Source organism: Dryobates pubescens, chromosome 2, assembly GCF_014839835.1.
Source record: "Dryobates pubescens isolate bDryPub1 chromosome 2, bDryPub1.pri, whole genome shotgun sequence".
NCBI lineage: Eukaryota > Metazoa > Chordata > Aves > Piciformes > Picidae > Dryobates > Dryobates pubescens.
The window spans coordinates 39703714-39724564 of record NC_071613.1 but is presented as its reverse complement, the minus strand read 5'-3'; the positions used below and the strand labels follow the sequence as shown (position 1 = coordinate 39724564).

At 49.7% G+C, this 20851-nt stretch overlaps 1 protein-coding gene across 2 annotated transcripts in view; it reads left to right on the top strand.

The window, feature by feature from the left end:
- Positions 1–14196, top strand: part of IGFBP2 (insulin like growth factor binding protein 2) — a 67424-nt gene extending 53228 nt beyond the window's left edge. For both annotated transcript variants that reach the window (XM_054175797.1, XM_054175802.1), the window contains exons 2-4: positions 7171–7394; positions 8863–9003; positions 11131–14196. In XM_054175797.1, coding sequence (XP_054031772.1) covers positions 7171–7394; positions 8863–9003; positions 11131–11298 — 533 coding nt within the window. In that variant the 3' untranslated portion in view covers positions 11299–14196. The remainder of the gene's footprint in view (positions 1–7170; positions 7395–8862; positions 9004–11130) is intronic.
- The last annotated feature ends 6655 nt before the right edge of the window (positions 14197–20851 follow it).

Sequence of the window (20851 nt, the reverse complement as noted above, 5' to 3'; positions counted from 1 at the left end):
TTAAGCTTGGAAGTTAATTCGTTTGGTTCTGCTGGGAAGGTTGCAGCTTTGCAGAGCACTAATCAGAGAAGTGTGTTGAAAGGGCTGAGATACGCTTCACTAACAAGGGGGAATGCTTTTATGGCAGCAGTGAGCTTGGAGAGCTTCACTCAGCAAAACCTTCCTAACATGTTAAGGTCTTTCTCCTGAGTAAACTGCCTTCGCACGTGTTGAAGTTAAGCACGTGTACAAAACCACTGTCATCAGCCGTGAGACGAGACCCTCTGGCTCCTCAGCTTTTAGGTGGAGAGGCACTGCTGCAGCTGCATGCTGCAGAGGAAGAAATAGCTGAAAGTAAAGCAGGACTGCAAGTGGAAGTTGTGTAAATGGAGGGACTTGAAGTGTTCCCCTGCGTTTTTGAGGGACCTGAACAGTGTTTTCCCTTATCGTTCTTGGCACGCGGCGAACGGCTGGTGCAGGAGGGAACAGGATGTTGCAAGCATCACTTGCAGGCTTGCTGTTGGCAGGAGGAGGTCTGGAGCAGGCCTTCCACAGGGGGATTTTGTGCTCTGCAGGGCCCACACAGAGTGGACTGGTGATTTGCTACACAGCCCATCAGCTGAAAGGTATGAAACGCTGAAAAAACAAATGCTGCTATTTTATCTGGTTCAGCCTGGCCACACATTTCCATGGAACGTTGGAAACTTACTATTTTTGAGAATTGTGTTCGTGTTTGAGATGTAGTTGGCATTTGCTGACGTGTTTGTAGATATATGTGGAGGTGGAGGGGGAGGAGGGCTAATAGGGAGACAGGCAGTCATGCAAACATATACATGTGCAGAAACACATGGAAGCAGGCTGTTTTGTTGAACAAGTCCCGTGTCCTTGGGAAACCGGTCTACAAACATGGTTTTTGTAGTGTTTTTTTGGGGGGGAGGTGGGGGGGTTGGGTTTCAATTTTTTTTTTTTTCCCCCTGGCTCTGGGCATATGTGGATGGAGGAGGGAAAGTTGCTTTGCCAGCTACCAGAGAATGGGCAGAGAAAAGAGAGCGAAGCAGGCTGCTGAAAGCCACACTGCTCAGAGTCAATGTCCCCAGCACTGTGGAGGAGCATAAAGCATTTCCTGCAGGATGCCTGAGCCAAAGGAAGGCACTGGGTGCCCCTTGGATCACCCCTTGGTGCCAGCTGCTCAGGGCAGGGAGAGGACCTTGCTAAGCAACCTGCAGCCAGAACATGCTGTTCCCTCACCAGTCCTCCTCTCCCTGTTAGTAGATGTAGGCTGAAAAGATCTCAATGAAGGGTGTTTGCAGAGCTCTAGGGCTGTCAGCCCCTGGGGTTCTCAGAGTGCTTTATGAACAATTTATCACAGCGGTAAAACAATCTCATGGAGCCTGATGCAGGAATTTTTTGGCTGTGGAGTGCAGTTGCCTCACTGTTACTGAGCAAGCTGACATGACCCTGGGGAGGGCAGGCAGGCAGAGGGTCCTGGAAACTCACCCTGAGAAGCTACTTGCCAGATGAATAGATGCTCCAAGCTGATCTCCATCTGTGTCTCATAAGAGCACATGGATCTGAGAGGTTTGAGAGGCAAACGTTCCTGCCAGCCCTCTCAAAAGGTGGGTAGCATAGGCAACCCTGGGCTGTCCTCTGCAATCAAATTAAGAGCTTAACCATCCACATGCCACCTGTGCAGAATCAGATGAGGCTAAGCAGATCGTGCTGCTGGCTGGAGAGAGAGGACCAAGAGGAGGTGTCCAGTGATAACCAGGAGTTGAATCCAGAAAGGGATCTCTTAGGCCTGTCAGCAGCTATTAAACCCAGTCTAGATGCACCCTTTGGCTCCTGAACTACTGATTCCCACCAAGGAGAGCTAGGGAGGAATTGTTCAACTGTGTTCTTTCTTTTGCTCCTCCCATATCATCTGCACTTGGCCACTGTGAGAGATGTACCGGGACAGGGGCTTCTCTACTCTAGATGCCTTCTGCATCCCTTCTCCTCTCATTGTCCCCTTTCCTACACAACCCATTGCTCATGTTCTCTCTGTGGCATTTCCCAGACACACCTTTTTTCTTTTTGTGTGAAGCTGCTTTGGAGAGCTGCATCCAGCCTGGCTCCAGTATGCCCGGGGACAGACCAGGTACTGGTGCCCCTGCATTTTCCCTCTTCCGCCAGCTGAGCACTGCTGGACGCTGTGCCATGGCTCAGTGCTTTGCAGTTTGTCAGTGGTAATCAGCAAACCTTGGGTCCTTTTTGGTGCAGGATGGGTCAGAGGGGCAGGGCAGGGGTGGGGGTTGGGGTGTGTGTGCGCTCTGTTCTTGGCAGCTTCTGCTGCGAGGAGCTTGCTATGCTGGTATAATCCCTGCTGGCAAGAGTTTTCTGAGGTATCTGAGCTCCAGGTCAACAACACTCACATTAGAGCTACTGCCCAGGAACCTTTGCCCAGGACTTCCCTAGAAATGTGTTGCAGATTCATGAGGCAGAGGTCACCGGGGCTGCAGTTTGGGTTGGTTTGCTCCTTCCCCACCTTTCTGCAAGTAATTCTCTGGCCATGGCTGTTGTCTGTGTTAAAGGTCAGGTTTAAAGGCTCTGTCTGCTCTCAGGCTGCAGTGGCCAAGTTTCTGGCAGGCCAGGACAGGCAGCTCTGCTTCTTAAGATAAAAAGTGCCAACCAGAACCTGGAACAAGCACTTAAATTATCCTGAAATAGGAGAATTTACAGCCACAGGAGGCTAGAAGTGTTGGAGGGGAAAATAAAAAGAAGCTGCATGAGACAGACAGCACTGCTCAGGGTGAAAAGTCTGTCTGGATACTGCATTCCTGCAGCCCTGAGAGCATTTGCTGCTGTGCAGTGTGGTGCCAGGGCAGGAGTGCAGGCTCCTGGGTTTGCTCATTGATTGCCTGAATGGTTTTGGGCAACGCTCTCAAATTTTTTCATGCCTTTGTTTTTTACCGTGTGCAACTCGGGATGAATACCTCTCTCTCCAGGGTAATTAATGAACTGCAAAGTGCCTTGATGACTTCAGAGAGAAAGTGCTGGCCATTGGAGACTGCAGTTGCTGTGAGAGGGACACAACCAGGACCTGCTTAGCAGGGCTCTAGGCAGGGTGTTGAAGGCCACTTGGGTGAAACTTTATGTGGGTCTGAGACTTTAATCAGTACTATGCTATGCAAACACCCCAGGCAGATAAGCAAATGCTTGTGAAACCCTCTGGGAAAGCTGTCGTCAAAGGAAAGCAAATGCAGAGAGAGAGCAGCGCTGGAGAGGGTGGCTGCGGTCCTTGGCATGGTGCATGCTCCCTGTGATACAGGCTGGCTCTCTCTCACAAAGTGAGTGCCACTGGCTTGATCCTGTCCCTCAGCCCATATATACCTCAGGGCTCTTCAAAGGGATACAGATGTATTTTTAACTTCAGGCGACTGCCTTTTTGTGTGTGTTGCTTTTTATTTCTTGTGACTCTGGAAGCAGCAGGTTGTTTTTAAGCCCTGTATTTCTCAGCTGTCTCAGTGGAGGTGCCTAGACATCTCAAATCAGATTCCCAAAAATTCCAGCACTGGAAATTGGTAGCTGCTTTTCAAAATGTTGGTGAGACTATGCAGCTCCCTACAGACTTTAGCTGATGGCCAGTTGAATGCGCTTTCACCTCAGCCAAGTCCTCGGCCCATTGAAGCCAGTGAGAATTTTCCTTGAAAAGGGCCATAAAGAAATCATTTTCTTGGCATGGAGAGAGGTGTCTCATGGACTCCACAACAGTGTTCAGGGGAACTTCAGCTATCTGCTTTGATTCCTGCCACACTTGTCCCACCCTAGACAAAGCTCTCTACCTTTTGATCCAAAATAGCACAGGAGATGTTTTCCACATGCCATAAGAAAATGGAAGAACTATAAAACATAATTGTTTTGGAGTCTGGCACCATGCTGTTCACTGAGGTATGTAGTATGAATTGAAATTGGTCAGCAAAAACAGCATTTTCCAGGATGACCAAGAGGATTGGGGTTGTATATCTGAGGCAATTGCATACCTGTCCATCCCAGGCCGGTAGGCTTGGTGGGTAACTTAACTCATTCATGGGTAGTCATGAGCAAGCATCCACAGCTCGCTACTTTCGAGCAGTGTTAAAAGGCAGCATCTGGCTGCAAGAGTTATTGTTTGGCTTGTGGCCTGCTCTCTATTCTCCTTACCTTGAGTCTTGATGTCTCTGCTTTCATCATTGCTACCTGGACCATTTGCTTTTTGAAAAGTCCATCGCACCTGACCCTCAGCTTTCTCCTGGGCCTGAAGGTTGTCCATGAAGGAAATACCAATGTTTTGTACATGGGGCCAACCTCTTCTGTCCTAGCTCCCTTCCCCTGTGACCGAGCCCTGCAAGAGCTTCTCCTAAGAGCAGCACTAGATTTGGGAGAGAGAAAAACTGTGAAGGGGCACTAAGGTGGATCAGTCTAGCTTAGCAGTAGGCTGAAGGTATGGCTCACTGTAGCTGGGTTAACCTTGGATAGCAGAACTTTCAGTTAATAGCAGCTAGATCTTCCTGTGCTCCAGGGTTGCTCCTGTGATGGTGCCTGGTGAGCCAAGACCAATCTCTTCTGTCACTGGGTGTGTTCAGGCACATGGGCTTGCACACTCTGCTTCCATCAGTGGTTTTCTTTGGGCTGGTACTGGTTAGCCTTGGAAAGTGAGAGAAATGAGCAAAAATATTATCAGAAGCAGGTTTTGTGAATGAATCAGCCGACAAGAGGCTTACCAGCTTGCCTTCATTTACTCATGCAGTGCTTATTTGGGCAGATGTCTATATATTTTAGTTGGAGGCAGGAGGGAGCAAGAATTTTCTGTCAGTTTGTACCATCAATTTTCTGAAGGAAGCAGAGGAGTGCAAGCTGAGAAGCTGCCCTGCTGCTGCCCTTGTTCTTCTGTTCTTGTTGATGGCTTAGTGTGACACCAAGGAGAGGAGCACCAAAGGTGTCAGAAGGCTAAAGCCCTCCTAAGCAGTTTGTTGAAGATCAGAGTTTGGCCAGCCTTGCCCATCTCTTGCACTGTGCTTTTCCATCTGATCCTGTCTGAAGGACGGTCTTGTGGCCTTCTGTCTTCTCACTATGTGTTTCTAATTAATGGGGAGACTGGTGTATAAACAGAAGATTCCTGCTCATAATACTCCTTGTCCGGCTCCTAGAATGACGGCCAGATGACGATTGCCAGGCAGCAGCCCAGACTTTGAGCTCGCCCATCTGGCTATCAAACTTGGTCCCAGTTCTCATCTGGAACCGGTATCGAGGAAAGTCGTGGACTTTGCCAGATTGGTTTTGCCCTGTATTTGCTTTTCAGTTGCTACCTAGGCAGCTAAAAACCTGCAGACCAAATGCATTTAGTATTTCTGGGGAATTGGGAGATAGGAGCCAAAATGGTGAGGAAGTTCAGAAGGATCTAAATAAATCCATTGAGGGATGGGTCTGATGGTGGCTTTTAAATCCTGTGGGTCAGATGCAGTCTCCAGGCATGAAAGTGCTTTTACTGCTGCTCTGCAGTCCAGATTGAGAACGAACCTTCTGATGTGTCCCCAGGCAGCTGCTGATGGTCTCTTTTGGATGCATGGCCTGGAATAGCTCTTTGATCCAGTCCACTTGGGTTGTTCTCTTGCCATCAGTCTGCAGGCAGCTGCACATCTGCTGAGGAAGGTCAGGCAAAACTCTTCTTGTAGTTTCTGCTCTGTGAATCTGGAGTTGTAACACCTGAAAAGAGCTTGGAAAGCCATGGCAGAAATAAAGCACTTGCTATTACTGTTTTTCACTCTCTGTCATGGCAGTAGAGCTATGCCCTGACAAAACATCATGATGCTGCTTCTGAAAAATAGAAAATGTTAAAATGTTTAAATGCTCTCTGTGTTTGGTCTTCCAAGAAGCAGGAAAGATCCATGAATTAAATGTTGTTAAATGAGAATGCATTGCTTGCCCTCTTGTCACGCACTTTAATGTGTTTTCTTTACTTCTGTATAAAGGCCTGTGTTCCAAAGTGCTCGCAAGCTGAAATCAGAGGTGCTGGAGCATATGCTAAAAATGCTTCATGTTTGTCACCACTGTAGGGCCAGAATGACCTGGTCTGTCACTGGTGTGGAAGCTGTGGAACTGCTGAAAAGCTCCTGGATAGAGAAATGTGCCTATGGGTTGAACCATAGTTTGGGCTGGGAAAGACCCCTGAAGGTCTCAGCCCAAGCCCCTGTTTAAAGCAGGTGCAGCTTCAATGTTAGATTCAGCTACAGACTTAGATGTTAGACTGGGCACCAAGGAAGGGTCAGCTGTTACTTTCTGGGCTTCTGGGGCAAGCAGAAGGAATTAAGATCTGCTCTTACTGCTACTGCAAAGTCCAAGGGACTGATGCCTGCAGCATCGTGACTATTGTGGCCTACTTGGGCAAGGACTGCTCTCAGAAATGGCACCTGGTGAACTGGCAAAATGCACAAAGCAGAGACCAGAAGTAGTGGAAAAAGTCCAGTGTTTATCATAGATTTCTACTAACTGATCCTGAAATGTCTGAACTAGTCGTGGCAGAGTTGGGCCCAGGACACAGGGGGCTGTTTCACGGTGAGCAGAAGTGGCCCAGTGAAAAAGCAGGCTTAAGCTAAACGAGTAACGCACTGTGTGACAAATGATGCAAAAGACAGTACGGGAAGGGCAGTCAGCGAAGTGGCAGGATCTCTGAGGGAAATTAGGGTGGCTGGAAAGCAGAGGGAAGGTATTCTTGAAAGCAGGCCTGAGAATTTATTTTAGCACATTAGTATTGTGTAAGTTTTCCTGGAGATACTCTGGGGGATGATAGATGGACTCAAGGTATTGTTACTAATCACTGTGGTTTTGAGTTTTGGAATCAAAGTGCTTTTGGCATCCCTAACCCAACTGGACTTCTGATGGGAAAATTACATTCTTTGGGAAGTAATTTGGAAGGTCAAAGAAAAACCAGAAGAAACTTCTCCAGTAGCGATTTCCCCTGTTCTCTAAACCGTCTTTTAGTGTGGTAGTAACTCCAGGATGAAAGGTTCTACTCTCACCTTTCAGATGAAAGGGCTAATGCAATTTGAAATTTTTGCATGCAAAGAGTTTATGGCTTGGCAGCCAGCCATGCTTGAAGGCGACCGAGGATGGGGTGAACATGTGAGAGCACCTGGCTGAGCCTGACCCTTGCCTTGTCTTCTCTGTCTCCTGCAGACAACGGCGACGACCGGTCCGAGAGTATCCTTGCTGAGAATCACGTGGATGGCACCCCAGGGATCCTGAGTGGAGCCAGTGGGAGGAAGCCCATGAAGACAGGCATGAAGGAACTGGCAGTTATGAGGGAGAAGGTGAACGAGCAGCAGCGACAGATGGGCAAAGTCGGCAAGCCCCATCACAACCATGAGGACTCCAAGAAGTCACGGCTGTCTACAGGCAGGGTGAGAGGGCAGGGGGCATGGGGAGCTAATGGAGGCAGCTGTGGGCTCACCAAGAAGATGTTGAATGCAAAAGCCTTGGTGACAGCTGCAGCAAATTGTCTTAGGGGAAAAAAAAAGGCAGGGAGAGGAGGAGAGAAAAAAAGGAAAAGCAGACGTTTGTTTTGGCCTAAGCTAGGGCTGAACGCACCATCAGATGAACTTTGATGTGCTGGAGAGGAGGTGTTATTTTCATTGCACCTTCACTCCCTGACAGCAGAGCTGAAGAAGAGGGGTTCTGCTGGCTCTACACCTACCTCCACAGGGATGCAAGCATACCCTTTGCCCACAGACCATCTTTCTCAAACCCTGTGTTCCTAAGCAAGTGCCATGGATGTCCCAGGGGGATTTGGAAGGCAGGAGGGGTTAGGGATGTCTGCATGCTTGCATGCTGCAGGGCAGCCCCACTCCGGGTTCAAGGGAGGGGTGGGGTGTGAGTTCAGAGGTCCGAGGATGGGCTGTGGGACTATCACTTAGGAGGGAGGGTACCCGGAGTCCTCCCTGTCCTCCTTCCCGTCCCTGTGTCTCTGCTTTGCAGTCCTTGGTCGTGGTTTCCCTCTAGTGGACATCTTGGACAAGGCAACAAAATGCGATGGGAATGGAAAGGCAATCCCAAAGGGACGTAATAGTCTACAAACATATACTGTATCTATATCTGGGAGTGCAGGTACAGAAAGTGGCTTCAAAAGAGAGCCCTCATCCTCTCCAAACAACAGGTAAAGCAGAGGTTCAAAATAAGATGCAGGTGTTGTCAAACAGAGAACTGCCACACTCCTGCTGCTCCTTTGGAATAAACCCCAGCAACTGCAAAAGCAGAGAGGTGTGGACTCACTGACCACATGAGATGTAATTCAGCCAGACTGCCTTGGCTGGGCTGGGAGCCCTGGCTTGGGGCTATTATGGTGCAAGAGGGATGCCTCCAGAGGCTGACTTTGCTGGGTGCTCTCGTTCCCAGGGCTTCCTCTCCTCTTCTGTGGGGTCTCACATGCTTTGAGTTTCACTTGAGGGCCAAAAGTGCATCACAGGTGTGGGATTTGATCTATGTTCAGGAAGGCATACCTGATCTGTCTTGGATTAGTCCTGCTTCCCATCACTTATCGCCACCAACAGGACTCATGGGAGCATCTCTGAGGCTCCTCCTCCTATGTGTCTCTCCAGGGCCTACCATCATGTTGGCTTTTGACCATATGAGGCATATGGAAGACATGTGCATGGTTCCCTGTGTGAATCTCCACACACTGCAGAGCTGTGATTTTGGTTGCCTGCAGATGAAGTCTGCAGTGGGATCCAGTGGCACATCTGTATCATGAGGAGTTGCACACAGGTGTTCATCACTGCTGGTGTTTCCATTGCCCAAAGTGTTGAAATTGGATGGTCTTGCTGCCCTGACTTTTTTATTGATTTTGTTTGCTGCTTTCTGGTTTGTTTTCAGACTCCTTGTCAGCAGGAGCTCGATCAGGTCCTGGAACGCATCTCCACTATGCGGCTGCCAGATGAGCGAGGTCCCCTGGAGCACCTCTACTCCCTCCACATCCCCAACTGTGACAAGCATGGCTTGTACAATCTCAAACAGGTAAGTGGGGAGAGCCAGAGCCCCCTGCCTGGCTGCATTTGCAGCAGCAGCCCTCAGCTCCACATGCATCCCCACCATGCACAGCCATGGAAGATGTGCAGAGCTCAAGGCTGGCCTGATGTCACACACACATACACACATGGTGTGAGGTGTAGGGTGAGCAGCAAATATCTCACATGACAGGTTTAGTAACACCCAGATACATCTGCAGCCATGAGCTGGCATGTGGAAATGTGAGACCTGCATCTACTCATGTCTGCAGGCAGCCCAAAGATGGAGAAACTGTTTAGCTCAGCCTCATCTTCCCCACGAGAGATGCTTGTTCTTATCTCTCCAGGTTTCTTTTTATGGGTCCTGCTACAGGGGAAAGTCAGAGAGGGGCTGAGTACTGTCCAGTCTTGCAAAAAAAGCAGAAAGCACTTCTCCTGGGGTCAGGATGGTTTATCTGAAATTCAGTTTACTGGTTTTTGTCCACAAATTGAGACAAGGTTCAAGGAGGGAACCCAAAAGAACTCAAACAATTTAATGTGTGTCTGAATTCTAACTTCTTGGCCTCATTCATGCAAAATCAGCAGGTGTCAGTGGCTGAGGCATGGCGGGGGGAAATGCCAGGATAAAATTCTTGGGCAGCAAACATCAGTGTGTCCAGGGCTAATGGGCAACCATGTGTGAATTAGTACCTGAATATGAGCACTCTTCTAGCTATGTGCAACTGAACCTTTGGAGGGGACCCCACAAAACCTACTGATTTCATGGGTAAGCCTTTTTCTCAGGGCTACTTCTACCCCTTGATCAGGAGCATTAAGAAAAGTGGGATGCTCTGATATAAGCTCCTTCTCTCCCTTCTTCTTAACCTTTCCCACTTGGACCCTCACCCTCAGCCTTCCCCTGAAGAGCCCCATGGGCTGGCCCAGCATGAGCACACGTGGAAGGAATGGACTGAGCAGAGTGGGCAGATTCCTGTAAGGAGATGAGGCGTGTCTGGGGAGCGAGCCTGGGCAGTGCAGCGATGCATAGGGTACCACGAAAGAAAAGACAGTTTCTGCTGCTCCTTGTGCCTGGGAACCATGGCAGCCTACATTGAAGGGTGCAGATGGGTTACACACTGGTCACTGCTGCAGAAAAAGCGGGGGGACAAAATTACTTCCGCTTCTCCCTGCTACCCTGCACTGGTTAAGGGCAAACAAAACAAATGCAAAGCAACACCTGTTTTCCTCCATTGGGCTTTCCAGAGCTGAGCATCAGCTTCTTTTCATTTGCTGGTAGGTGGATGCCAACAAAAGCATTCCCAGTTGCTCCCACCTCCTGTGGGCCAGTGCTTGGGTGGAGGGTGCTGGGATGCACTCTCCTGCTGGGGAGGCTTTTTCTTCCTCTTTCTTTTGTGCTGCCTCTTGCATGAACAAATCTGCATTTTGACATTAGGCCAGCTGTGGAAAACTACTTGGATTCAGCTTTACAGAGTGCACACAGAAGTCTGGCCTGCTGGAGTAACCTGTTTGTCTCCCACTACACCTATTTCAGAGATGTATCTGCTGGGGATGGAGGGATGAGCATCAGGTTCAAAGTACCTATGTTACACTAGGATACCCAGGCAAGAAGCGGATGGTAATCATCAGGGCAAGAAACTTCTGTCTAATCAGACCAGGAACAGTGCAGGTCCAGATGCACCATGGTCTCTATTCTGAGATAGAGTGAAACCCTTTTTGGAACCATGTTTACCTCTGGCTGTGGGGGTCTTGCTCTCATTGCTGTTTGTTTAGCCTAGTTTGCAGGTAAGAAACTTACACAGCTCCTCTGTCAAGTCTGTCTTATCCTCTTCCCTCAGGGATGTTTTCATCCACAGTTGACAGAGAGCCATGCATCTCAGGGACACTTGTCCTTGTGGTTCATTAAAATTGACTTCTTTGTCCCTGGCCCAGTCCCTGGAGGAAGAGGTCTATTCCTCAGTGTGGACTGCTTGAGGCGTTGACGGTGCTGCAGCACAGACCCTGGCAGGGTCTGAGTAGCATTCCTGAATCTTGCCTAAATCCAAACTGCTGCAGAAATTCCTGTCCTGAGACTTCAGACTGGTGGGGTTTTGTCCTCCTGTTTCCTCAGCTGACGCCTCCCCTGTCCCTCTCTGTGCAGTGCAAGATGTCGGTGAACGGGCAGCGTGGCGAGTGCTGGTGTGTGGACCCCATCCATGGGAAGGTGATCCAGGGTGCACCCACCATCCGCGGGGACCCCGAGTGCCACCTCTTCTACACAGCCCACGAGCAGGAGGACCGGGGAGCACACGCCCTGCGGAGCCAGTAGATGGACGTGATCCTGCTTGCTGGAGGCAGCTAACGGCGGCCCCACTGCCGGATTTTACATGGGTTTCAGCATGTCTTTGTAGGCTCTGGAAGAGGCTGGGGTTGGGTCCTGCGTGCTGCCCTCCTTCCCCTGCTGCCCAACTCCTGGGGAGGGGAGGGGTGGTGGAGTTCTGCAAGGAGAAGGGACTGCTTTCCTATAGTCTTTCACCCAACCTAAGTCAGAGAACCGGTCTTTTTTTGCTCCTCACCCTGTGGCCCTGCCTTCCCTGCTGCTTTGCGGCATCTTCCCGCACCCTCCAGCACAAAGTGCCGTGTGCTCCCCAACACCTCCCAGGGGACATAACCCCCATGCTGTGGGCAGGAGTGGGACAAAAAGCAAAGGAAAAACCTCACCCTTTCCCCCTCTTTCTCTCCCATCCCCAAGACCAAAGACTGTAAATACTGTGTCGCCTGCCTCTTGCATCCCACCAGTCCCCTGTGCCCCAGCCTAGCCATCAAGTCTTGGCATGGGATGCAGTGTGGGAGGGAGGGAAAGAGGAAAGTCCCCATCTTCCCAGCTAGAACATGCTGATGCAGTTGGGATGCATCCTCCAAGGAGGCAATAGTGAGGGAAAAGGCTAAGGATGAGAAAGCCCCTGCCAAACACTCCTGGGTGCTTTCCTTCCTGGTGTTGGGGCACGGTCAACCCCACAGGGACCTGGCTTCAGCCCCTTGTCTGGGGGGATGTGGCCTGTGGGTGACAACAAAGCTAAATGTTTGGTTTTCCAGGGAGTCTGAAGGGCTGTTGCCCAGTATTTCTTAGGATCAGCTTATGCTGAGGGAGCTCAAGTGAACTTGCTGGGGCTGGGTGGAAGGATGCCTGTGTAGATTTAGAATAACAAGCTAGGGAGTGTCTTTCCCTTTCTCTCTCTCTCTCATTTCTAGATAGGAAAAACCCATCTAAAATCTGCACTCCCAAGCAGCTGCCCTTGTCCCTCCATTTTTGCTGGGGACTGGAGTGAGCATCTGCTATTCTGCACACACTTTTTTGTAAGTAAATTACAGTATATATCTTGCTTTGGAAAGGCCCTCACACACATGCAGCCCTCTGCCACACACACATTTGTATAGATTAAATTCAAGTGATTCCAGGTGCTCTGACAGGTTTTGTGCTGGACATGCTGCTCCAAGGAGAGATGTCTCTGCTGTTATTTCACCTGTTGATTTCTTTCTGTACAGAACACATCGATGCTGAGAATAAATAACTTCCCCATCACCTAAGCAAGAAGATTTTACTATTTTCTTTCCTTTTATTTTTTTCTCCTCCTCCTTTTTAATATAGATACCATTTGCAAAGCAATTGCAAAAATTCCTATCCTGACAGCAGAAGTCTGAAGCTTCCCTTAAATGAAATCAAAGGAATAAATTATCTCAGTTTCTGGCAGATGCTTCTGAGCCTTGAGATCCCAGGTCCTCCACAGAGTTAGGTTGAATAAGGTGGTGGAGGGAGGTTCCTTGCTGAGTGTGCGTGCTGGCAGGGAGTACACTGTGTCTGCATGATGTGGGCCAGGCAGCAAAGCTACCTGACTCTGATAGCAACCTGCAGGGATGGGACCAGGCCCTGGTGACTCCTAGCATGCTCCAGAAACACCAGACAGTCCTGGAGAAATACCACATCGGGATCCCCACCACTGATAGCCCTTTCTTGGCTCCTCATTTCAGATCCTCAATGCAAAGGGCTTAAGCAGTCTCAGCAAATGAAGCCCCTTGAGACTTTGCAGGGGGTTTGGGTGTGGCAGTGGAGGAGATGGGGAAAAGAACCCTTTAGAAAGTTAGGAGTGGGGGTATGTGCATGAGGGGATGTGTGTCAGAAGGAGTTGAGAGCACATGAGAGAGAAAGAAAACACACCTGCATGCAAAGCCAAGTAACTGTACAAACAATGCTACCTGCTCCTGTTAACCTCGGAGGGCTTTCTGCTTTTTCGTGTAAGCCTTGCACACACTGGCTCTCAGCTGCAGTTTGTACTTTTGTTTTGTTTAGCAATAAGGGATTTTTCATTTGTGTTTTTCTCTTTTGGAAAAGCTGAGCTGCATAAGGTTGGAATAAATTAAATGGGATGCCAGAAAACTGTCATCTTCTCCCCTCCCCCCTCCCTCTCTTTTCACAGGACATGAGTCCTTGTTTGATGCATCACACCCAAATTTGGGCCTCTTCAGCTTTTGTCCAGGGGGTGTTGTAAACACTGCGCCCAACAAGTGGCAGTGGGAGTTGGGCCTTTCATTGTTACTGTCCCAGTTGTACAAGCAGGGTGGAACTGGTGTCATTCATCTGCTGGCCCTATGGTCCTATTCCACACATGGTACTTTATGAGTCTGCAAAATGCAGCCATGCCCTCAAGTCCTCTTGAGTCACCATCTGGCCAGCATATGTGTGGAGACCACCTCCCTGCCTGACAGGAGCTAAATTTGGTGGAAAAGGGTGGTTGTGTCCCACTTTCCTGGGCAGAGGATGGCAGGGTGAATGCTCTGTCCAGGGTGGTGCACACAAAGCTCCCTGAACTGCTGAGAGGCTGTATGAGAGCAATAGTTCCCTGCTCCTTGAGCAGGGAAGCAGCTTATCAAGTGAAGGTCCCTCTTACCCAGCACAAGGACTTCAGAGACTTTGGCAGATGCTTGGGCAAAGGCTCTTTCCAGCTGCCCAACCTTGCTATTTCAGGGGCACCTTGAGTTGGCAGTTGCATCCAAGTGTGCTGTTTATTAGCCAGCAGATGGACCTGTTCTCCGTGAATCATCCAGGCTTAAGCATCTTGCTGTGATTTGCATCTCCTCTGCACACCATGGCTTCCTTGGCTGTGTGGGACACTGCAGGGAGAAACTCTCCATGGGGGGACCCTCCAAGGGCTCTCTCCATTGCTTGCTCAAGGAAGTCAAAAATTGAGCCAGATAAAAAAATCCAGACAGTGCTTCCATATAAATTCTTTGCCTAGGACAAGCTGCATGGGCTGAATGTGAGATTGAGCCTTGGCTGAGCTGCTCCTGGGACTGTGGAGACAAGTAGGTCCCTTGAAGGTCCTGCACATTCTTCCAGGGTGAGAAGTGCTGCATAAAGGGGCATGATGGCACAACATGTGTTTGGGGCACCACAGGCAGGCAAAGCATAATAAAAGACCTGCCCCATGCTGCATTCAATTAAAATTGCAGTGCTGAAAGAGAGGTCTTGCATGGCCCTGACAGCCAGCATCCAGGTGGTTGTGGTTTCCCTTTGGCCTCTCAAAAGGAAGGCAAAACCACGGGGCTGCTTCCCCATCTGATTTATTCTGCTCCATGCCAGTATGCTGAGTGGAACCAACACATGCTGAGGGGCTGTGCAGTGACAAGGAGCACCAGGAAAATACATGGGGACAAGAGGCAGAACGAGCATGGGGCTGGGGAGGACAGGTAGGATGTGAGCTGAAGAACATGGGAAAAGGAGCAAAATCAAGATCTATTGCCATCCTGGTTTGTGTCCCTTGGTGGAGCTGAATGTGGCTCAGGAGATGCTGGGGGAGGGTGGGGAATGCCAAGCTGTACTGTAGGGAATGCCAAGTAATACCAGGGGGCATGAGGGTGCTCCAAGCAAGCTGCTGCCCAGGGAAGGCTGGGGGGACAAAGGTACCCAAGCCCAGTGCCCAGCTGTTCCTGGGGTCATACTCTGGTTCAAGGACTGAGGGGAAAGAGGAGACCTCAGCCCAGCAAAGGGAGCTTGCAGCTGGCAAGGGAGCTTGCAGAGGGGCAGATGGACGGCAGTAAGGCAATGGAAGCAAAAAGCTTCTGGCTGAGTTTCCCCAGCGTTACAACATGGCTGCATATGTACATGGGTTTGATGGGTGTCACTGCTTGGATTTTGGCTCTCGGGTTTTGTCTGGGCTGGCTTTGTGCCTCCTGGCCTCTGGGTAATTGGGTGTGTGGTTGGGCATTGGGACCTGGCCAGCAGCACATAGGGTACTAGCTGAAACTCCAGCAGCTCTGGTGTATGCAAACAAAACTATCTGCACTGTCAAACTTTAGTGCACTAGTATAAGCAGTAATATTTAATATAAAGAATATAATTAGTGTAACTGTATAACTGTATCTATGTACAGCTACCTATATATATGCACACAGTTACAGCCTGTGGGCAGGAGTATGATTTATCAACCCACTACCTGAGAGGAAAGGGGAGGAAAAAGAGCCCTGGTTTTTTGGGTGTAAAGCTCATTTTTCATGTCTGTGTGGCTGAAAGCAGCAATACCTCCCTGTCCCACTGTGCAAGCAGCACAGGCAATGAGGACAACACAACCAGCACAGGCAGTGCAGGTGGCACCACATGATGCTGGCTGTGTCTCCTTGTGGCTCCTGCACTGTGGGGTGCCTGGGGGGAGCGTGCCCAGTTTATGAGATGGCATGGGAGGCGGCAGGGTGCAGACCTTCCTACTTTGCTCGTTCAGGGTGGCAGGTTTGGCACCATCCATGCTATGGGGTGAAAAAGCCAACAGGGAAGAGCAGGTGGCTGAGTCAGTCCTGGGTGGTACAAATAGGATGGGACAGAAGTTCTAGGACATCCCTGGTGCCAGTGGGGGCCAAAGCGGATGTCTTTGCATCCCACCCTGCTCTGGGCACATGGGTGATGATGGCAGCCTGGGTGGCTAAAAGGGACGGGGACCACAGGGGCAGGAGATGAGGGTATGTGCAGGAAGATGAAAAGTGATGGCTCTGTGGGTGGAGGGGAAGGCTGAATCTGACACCAGGGAAGACATGGGGCAGTGGGAAGGGCCACCAAGGGCTATTACCATGAGGTGTCTGAGGACCACAGTCTGGCTGAGCTGCCCAGGAATGGCTCAAGGATGCTCCTGCACGCTGGGAAATCTCCCTGCTGCCCAGAAAGGTCCAAGGCTCAAACATCACATCTGGTCCCAAACTGTTTGGGCTCAGTTTGGGCTAGCAGCTGGAGTCTCAGCATCATCAGCAGCCAGACCCTCTCTTCTCATAACCTGACTGAGTGCAACTGCTGTGCCTCACTGCCACACTCACGCAGATAAATTGCTAAAAACCCCAGGGCATCTCTGCTTTAAAGATGCTCTAAACTCAAGCTTGCAATTTTACTACTGCTTTACCATATTGCTCTGGCATCGAATGCTCCCCTAAACCACTGCCCCACGCCCTGTACGTTCCCCAGCACTCCTATGGACCTGGCTGAGCTTCCCAGGGCACAGTGTGGCCAGCCAGGGGGGATCCTTGGGGCAGGAGCAGTTTGCTGGCAGGCCCCAGCATGCGGACGCTCCACGAGGGTCAGGCACAAAGCTAACTGAATGCATAACTTTATTAAATAAATGCTTTGTCATGAGAAAAGACAAAGATCAAAGAGTAACATAAATTATAAGTTGAATAAATAGTATACAGCAATCTTCACTTTTTAATAAAATGTGAGATTTTTTTTTTCTTAAGTACAAAATGCTAAACAGAGCATTAAGCTCTTCTTCCATTGTCAGTTTTTCACAAACTGCTTTTTTTTTTTAACCTTTTCTTTTTTTTTTTTTTTTAATTTTTTTCCTCCCCACCAGTAAGAGTCTTGAGTATTTCTTATTTACTGGAAAAAAAAAAAACCAAAACCAAACAAAACCCAAAACAACAACAAAACACCCCCCCCCAAAAAAAAACCCAACAAAAAAACCCCCAACCAACCCCAAAACACAACCCCCCCCCCCAAACCCCAACGAAACACGACAACAAGAACAACAAAAAAAACCAACCCAACCCCAAACCAAACCAAACAAAAAAAACCAAAAAACAAACAAAAAACCAAAACAAACCCAAAATAAACCCAAACAAACCCAAAATAAACCCAAACAAACAAAAAGAGAAAAAACCAACAACAAAACCGAAACAACAGAGCTACCGTTTATGTATGTAAAGCTATAAAAAGCTACCGTAAAATGTGTAGTGAGTATTGCTTAAAGAGAAAAAAAACAAAACCAAAACAACAACAAAAAAAAAAACCAAAACAACCAGGCAGGAAACTCGGAATCTGGTGTGTCTGAAACAACTGTGTTACAACGGTGGGTAGGTAACGTGCGTGGTGATGTCTGTCCCGCTGGCAGCGGCAGGGCGGGGGGGGGGGGAGGCTGGGAGGGGACTGGGGCTGGGGGGTGGGGAGGGGCACGGTAGGTAGGGCTCTTAGCCAGTGCCAGGACAGCGGTCTGGAAGCAAGGTGAACTGTCCGTCGTTAAATATACAAATGCTCCGTTTGGGAAAAAAAAAAATTAATTAAAAAAAATTAAAAATAAAACATAAAACTCAACAGCAACAACGACAACAAATAATCCCAACCCAACGACATAAACATTTTTTTTTTTTAACGGGAAAGGGGAAGCAAAAAGAGAGAGCAGAGAAATAGTGCAAAATGCTCTTGTACTAGTTAGTGGTTTTTCAAAGTCCACTGCAGTACAGACAAGGGGGGGGGTGGGGTGGGGGGTGGGTAGCCCAGCCACCGAGCGCCATTCCCAGGGGAGATGTGGTGGAAGGGCTGTCCTGACCCCTGCGTCATCCTTCTCCTCTCTTTCCCAGCCAGCATCCTGGGTACCAGTGCAGGCTCGGTGCAAACACCATGGCTGGAGACCCCCCCCAAGCCTCATGCCTTCCCTTGATGCACAAATTGACAGCACGTCCCCGTGTGACTCAACCCCTGCTCCCACTGCCCACCCAGCCCTCCTCAGCTCCCAGATCTACTCTTGGTTTTCACACCCCAAATTTAAGGGGTGCTGCTGGGTGCTGAGCATGGGAACACCTCATCGCTACTGCCCCTGGGAGGGCCAACCTCTTCTGAATCTTCTCTCACCCCCAGCCTGGCCCAGCCTCCAACCCCTGTCCTAAATACTATAGTGCAGCCTGCAAACAGCTTCATTCTGCCAGGAATGCTCAAGGGAGCAGGTGCCCTGTCTTGGGAGCAGAAGTGTCTTAGTGGGGGTCAAGGGTGGTGCAGCCCCCTCCTTGCATCCCTCTTCCCCCAGGCTGGTGGGGACAGGGCAGGCAGTGCCATCTCAGCACTGGATGTGCAGCAGCAGGGAGGGAAGCTGTGCAGGATGGATTTTGGGTGTGCTGGGCTCATGGGGCCATGGCCAAGAGTCAGTTTGTAGGGAGAAGTTGGGGAGGCACCCTGTGTTCCCCCTCCCAGTGTCACTGTGCTAGTCATGTCAGGAGATCACCAGTGGGCCTTGTGAGCTGATCGTCATGCTGCAAAAGCATCAGCCCCAAAAGACAAGGTCCATGAGGAGCTGCTGTCTCTCTGCCTGTGCCCATCCTGCCCCAACAGCACGTCTCCTTTCTCTGCAGCCAAAGGCTTTCAAGTTTTGGGAAATCAAACAACAAAACAAACAAACAAAAAAGCAAGAAAGAGGAAGAGAAAAGGAGGGAAGTATCCTGGGAAAGGTGGTACTGGCCTGTAACAGACAGGAGGTTTTGCACAGGGATCAGTGAGCGGAGGAGATGGGAGACAGTGGTGACAGTGGTGATCTGTAGCCCTTGGGGTTGGCACAGGCTCCTCCTCCTCCACCTGCTTTCTTTACCCCCCCTCTTCATCCCACCTTCACCACACCATTAACCCACCACCCTGGTCAATGGGACCCTGCTCCTCCAAAGCCTGGAAGGTTCTCTTGCCTGGCCCCAGGACCCACCGAGGGTCACACTGCTCCAGAAGGGGTGCTTTGTTTTTGTTTTTTTTCTTTTCTTTTTTTTTTCTTTTTCTGGCAGATCTGCATTTGATGGCACTCTCCCTTCTTTTCAGCAAGGGAAGATGCCTCAGATCCAAGCATGCCCCACCGAGTCTCCATGGAAGTCCACTGACAAAACTCACTCCCAACATAACTCCAAGAGAAATAACCAACGTCCAGGGGCAAGCACCCTGGTGGGGGGACTGCAGGGTGCTCAAGGGAGTGGTGCCATGCAAGACTATTAGGGTGCCCAACTGGTGATGCAGCCTCCAGCAGACCATTTTGGCATGGACTCCTCCTTGTTCTGTCCCTGCTGGTGGGGACCTAGTGGCAATGCAGATGCCCTTTCCTCACTGTGCAGCTCCAGAATGCTCAAAGGGGCTTCAGGGGTGCAGAAACCTTCCCTCTGAGATCGGTCATGTCCTTTGACCAACACCAGTTGCTGTCTCCAACTGTGGCAGTGGGATTTTGTCCCCAGTGGGTGAATGTTTCAACTAGACCCTACAGCTCATGTTCTTTTCCTTCCTTTCCTTCACTGCAGGATCTCCTCCCAGCACCAACATCCTGGAGACCCTTGTCATGACAAAACAAGACGTGACAGTCCCAAAATCAAATGTAAAAATTAAAACCAACAAAACAGTCAGGAAGGCAGCAGAGGGCTGTCCCAGAATGTCTGAGGCAATTGTGGTGGCTCTCCATGGTGTGGTGGCTGCTGTCACTCAACAAGGAGCTGTGTCCCAGGTTAAAGGCAAGGGTCCATTGCAGGATCTTACTGTAGGGTGGCAGGAATCAGTTGTGGCAACATGAGCAGTATCCTCAGTGCGAAAGGATGGAGGCCAGCACTTTCCCACCCATGGAAAAGGCTATAAACCAGCCTTAACAAAAATCCAAGACAAAACAAGGTGTAGGTTTGTTGTATTTTTTCCCCTGGAGCAAACCACTTTTTTTGGCTGTGAGAAAAACAAAACAAAAAAAAGCCAAACCAAACCAAACAAACCTCCATAGTTGGTCTTTCTCATGGTGGCAAAAGGGTGGTGAAGAGTTTTGGCCCAAATCCCCCTGTCCTCACATAAGGATGCTTCAATCTGGACAGCAATTGAGTGTCTGTGGGTTTGGATCGGATGCAGCCCTTAGTCTGGCAGGTTACTATGATTGTTTTGTGGGGGGCAGCATCTCTCCCCTTGCTTACAGTTAAGCCCTCCAGATTGCAGATTTCAAGGCAAAGCTTTGCAAGGAGGAAAAGTCATGTCCGTGCACACACACACACTCACACACATACAGGTGAGAAACATTTCCACATCTGGATGGATAACAGTCAGAGTCCCACTTGTCCAAAACGATTTCTGACCTCCTGGTCAAGAGGAACTGGATGGAGAAGGCTATCTTTATTTTTTTTGATGGTTTCTTTTTGAAGTCCACAAATACTTTTGGGGGGGTATTCATGCTGTTGCAGTAGGTCTGTTTTCCTCCCTGGGTCATCTCCAGACACAAAGTCAGCAGTCCCTCTCTTCCTCCCAACATGTCAAAATCTGCCTGGATCTGGGAAGATCATTTGAGACTGAAGTCAAATCAAACCAAGTCAAGTAAGTCCAAGCAATGTGGGAAGGAGATATTGGAGGACCACAGCGAGGAGGGAGAATACTGGAGGCTGCAAAATTTTCTTTTGATATATATTCTTAGGAAACAACTACCTAACCTGGAAAAAAAATAATAACCTGCCTGAAGCCCATGCTGGAAATTCACCAACTTGGAAAGCCTCCTACATCAGGGTAGCCTTTGCTCATGGCAAGGGGGCACGGGCATGGAGAGGTGCGAGGAGGCATGGGATGGCGGAGCGGCCGTGGCTGATTT